Genomic DNA, 4214 nt, shown 5'->3' on the forward strand with positions numbered 1-4214 from the left:
AATGAAAAATAATTATTAATATTATGATATAAAGTTAAAATACATTACAATTGACATTACGATTGACAAGAAAAACAATTATCCGTCCAACGAGGTGCGTTAGCTTGCCTTCGAGGTCTCCAACGATTTTCCTGAGATATTTGGGGTCTTTGAGTGATGACATGATGCAATGGTGGCTGGTGTGAAGGTCTGGTGGAAGGTCCAACGATATTTGATAAATTTTTCATCATTTCTCCCCAATAGTTTGGTGCCCATGTTGTCATAGTTGGATCGTTGAGATTGAGTTGTTTGTGGATGATATGATTTTCCGAATTGGTACATTGGATCGTTTTGGAAACTGAGCAATGGTTCTTGTGGTGTAATAAAGTCAAACAATGGTTGGATGTTATGACGATGAGATGTTTGGGTGTTCATAATTGGGGGGCTATGATGACATGGGGTTGAATCGTATGAATCATCCAGGCTATAGGCAGATGTGGTGGCTGCGTATGGTTGTTGGTGGTTTGAGTTTGGTTACTGGTTTTGAGTTTGTGTGTGTGACATGATAGGGTGATTGTGTGTGGTTGGTCGCTGGGTTTGGGTGGGTTGACATTGTTCTTGGGTCGGGATCTGTTGTTGGACGTTTGATGGCGAAGCTCGTTGGAGTGGATCAATCAAATATCTTGGCTCAGACACAAACTATGGCGTTGTAACCGATCTAAACCATGTCATATAATGCTGAGTTGGTCTAGCACCATGTATGATTGGTTCACTTAAGATGTGTTGTTGTCGATTCCTCTAATGACGACACATCTCTTTTGCGAAGTCTCTCTAATCAGAATAATTCCATTGACCATCGACTCTTTGTTGATGCCAATCTCCCAAACACGTCGGAGGTTCTGAAATTTGTTGTTGCATGTCGAACTGCAGTTTTACATGGTCACTCTGGTGCATCTCCAAAGTAGTAAACTAGATTATTGATGTTTTTGTTGTTCTAACTACATCATCATCATTGTTAACTTGATGATCAAGACCCAGATACGGCCTCCAGATAAATTGTATAAGAGTTTGACATGATTAGACGACATGTAATTGGATAATTTTTTAAAATCAAAAGTATAATTGTTTAGTAGTAATAGATCGTCTAGTCTAATGTGGTCTAAAAGATTGCGATAGACTACTACAAAGTGTTTGGGACACATGTTGTAGTTCATCCCCTTAACTTACCACCTAGATCCAAAAGATTGAAAATATATTAGTTACACTCAGTTTTAGTATAAAGTCTAACAAATTAGAAGATTTAAGATAAACTTACTTTGTTGCGTAGGGGAATATGAATGACTTCTCATTGACCGGAGTGAGTGACGATATTCTTGACCAACCTCATGCTTGTAGCAAATAGGCGCAAGAATAAAACATACAAGTATTTTTTATTTTATTTTTGCATTTTTATGCAACGAACTATATAGATGGGACAAAACAGCTGAACTCCAACTATATGTCTCTACTTTATTTATGTTTCGTAACAACGACAAATACATAATATTTACCGTATTACCAGTACTTTCAGGAAATAAAAAATTATCAAATAGAATCATAATATAACAGTGAACTTTAATTATCTTTTCATACTCATAAACAATTTTATGAGAAGTATACATCATCACGTGAACGTCTCTGTCAGTTTTAACATTGACCCGGAAACAAACTTCTCCATTTTGGTTGAACGTTGTATCAGGCCATTGAATTATTCCGATTCTTTCACCATCTACAATTTCTCCATCTAACCAACGGTTCAAGGTCCTGTTAAGATTTTCAAACGTATCTAAATTGCAAAGTTGGATTTTCATCAGAGGCTGCATTGCTGAAAAAATTAAATTGACATTTCTCTTGTGAATATAAGGAAACAAGTATGAATATGAAGACATTTTAAAGAAAATTGAAGGAGATTAAAGAAAAATGGAAGAAGAGGGTAAGAAAATGGATGCAAAATTATGGTAGGGGATGCTGTATTTATAGACGGAGTGGTGGGGTAGTAGCCACGTGCATTGGCGCATACATACAATGGACTATGCATGCGTCATTGCACGTGGTACCATAGTCATGGATGTACCGGTGCATGTGGCGTCAATGAATAACTTTTTCATTAGCAACTGACGTCTAGATTATATATTTTTTTAAAAATAATTATTTTGATAACTATTTTAAAAAAATGATTATTTTAGAATTTTAATTAAAAAAATAGGTTATTTAAAAAAAATTGAGTTGTTTCTTTCCGCTTTAAAAAAAAGATATTTTTTTTATATTTTTAAAAATGAATGTTAAAACTGTTTTTTAAAACATTATATATTTTTTTATATTTGTTTTTTAGATTAAAAAACTTAATTTCGATATTCTATAACATAAATATATGTTTTTGAAGATTAAAATATTGTCGAAAGCATAATTTTTTTATAAAAATTATATTTTAAAATATTTTTATGAAAAATCATTTAAAATAATTTTAAAATTTTGATATCCAAAATATTTTTTACTAAAATGGTGAAATATCTAAAGTAATATCTTAAGAATAATTATTTAAACCAACTTTTTGTAAAAAAAAAAATTATAAAATTTTTTTACATCAAATAATATTATACTATAAAAATTATTTTTTTAAAAAGACAATATACGGACCCGTATTGCGGGATTGAAATAGCTTGTCACAAGAGGAACTAAAGAAATGGAATAATACTGCTACTATTTAATAAAAAAATTTACTTTAAAATAAAATTTTCATTGCAAAACCAAATAATTGGTTTGTAAGTTATTTAAAAGTAAAAAGGCCATACGTGATTTTTTTTAATCAATTATATTTAAAAAGACTAATACTTACTAACATAAAAACCATTCTTAAAAAATACCAAAGGTACGAAGAATATGTAAATACACACTTTGCAAGAAAAGAAGAAGAAAAAAAACAATGAATTGATTTCCATCCTAAAATAAAACAAAACAAAAGTGACGTTAAAGTTAATGACAAAGGAACATTTTAGAACTAAGGACAGATAGCTATTGAAAAAGTGTCCGTTACAAACTTGAACGTTAAGCCCCCCATTATTACAACAAAACACTTTCTCTGTAAGAATAAAAAACACCATTATATAAATACTCTCAAAACCTCTTCTCTGAATCAACAAAACAACTCATAAACACGCAACACACAATCTTAGAAAACAGAGAAAATCAAGATGGGAATGGTTGTGGTGATTTCTCTTCCTTTGATCTTCTTCTGCTTTGTTCTTGGCTTTGGTTGTTACTTCTTTGGAAGAGCTAGAGGAAGACGCGAAGTGTTCACCAATCCTCAAGTTTATGGTATGCCAATTCCACCACCAGGTGCTGCTGCTGCAAATACTACCTTCCCTGAACCACATTCCAAACCGAACTTTGCTTCTAATGTTTGAATTCATCTCAAACCAAATGCATAGTTTTGATCTGTGTTACTTTCTTTTTATATATTTATTTGGGTTTGGTGTAAATTGGCTGTTGTTGTATTAAGAGTCCAATTATGATTCTTTATTTTCGTTTTATTCTATTCATTTGTATACAGCACTCTTGGTGAAGTTTAATCAAATATTACCTTTCAACTTCTTGAATTCTATTTTTCTTATTTGATTTATTTGAGTGTCTTGTTGGAAAACACTAATAACATCTTCGACATATCTAATTTAATTGACCCCTTTTGGAAACATTCCATCAAAGCATGGTAGGGGTAATATGGAAGATATTGATATAGGCTCCACTTTGGATCCATAACCGGTAGCTCTGTCGGTGTTGTTGGTTGAAAAAGCTTCACATTGCTTATCTTTGGAAAAGATGGAGGAGGTGAATTTAAATTCTTCATTACAATTTATACATTAGTTAAAAAATTTGTATTTGATTTTTTTTTTTTTTATATTTATACTCTTCTGTTAGACTCATTTGATATGTAATTAAATATTTTGTTTGGACGAGGGTTTGGGTGTAACAATTTTATGCAATGTAAAAAAAAAAGTTGTTATTTTACAATAACCGTGTTTTTTTCTCCGATTTTAGAATTTCTATGTTATTTTCTTATGTTGTGATTGTGCTTCTCTTTTCTCTATATTTTTGTTTGGCCCCACAACTGATATCAGAACTTTTGATTCGATCCGAATATAAGAGTTATTAATTTGATATGTGATTTTAGCTGATCTTCTACATCAGAAAAGAAGGAT

General features: G+C 31.5%; 1 protein-coding gene across 1 annotated transcript; it reads left to right on the top strand.

Annotated features, from left to right (window-relative positions):
- The first annotated feature begins 3113 nt into the window (after positions 1-3113).
- LOC127117484 (uncharacterized) lies at positions 3114-3614 on the top strand. Its single transcript, XM_051047509.1, has one exon. It carries the CDS (start codon positions 3210-3212, stop codon positions 3420-3422), a length of 213 nt encoding a protein of 70 aa, XP_050903466.1. The 5' UTR covers positions 3114-3209; the 3' UTR covers positions 3423-3614.
- Positions 3615-4214: the final 600 nt, after the last annotated feature.

The sequence above is a fragment of the Lathyrus oleraceus genome, chromosome 2, assembly GCF_024323335.1.
Source record: "Lathyrus oleraceus cultivar Zhongwan6 chromosome 2, CAAS_Psat_ZW6_1.0, whole genome shotgun sequence".
Taxonomy (NCBI): Eukaryota; Viridiplantae; Streptophyta; class Magnoliopsida; order Fabales; family Fabaceae; genus Lathyrus; species Lathyrus oleraceus.

Bases quoted from the DNA above. Each gene is read 5' to 3' on its own strand.
- LOC127117484 (XM_051047509.1), top strand. From the start codon at position 3,210: ATGGGAATGGTTGTGGTGATTTCTCTTCCTTTGATCTTCTTCTGCTTT.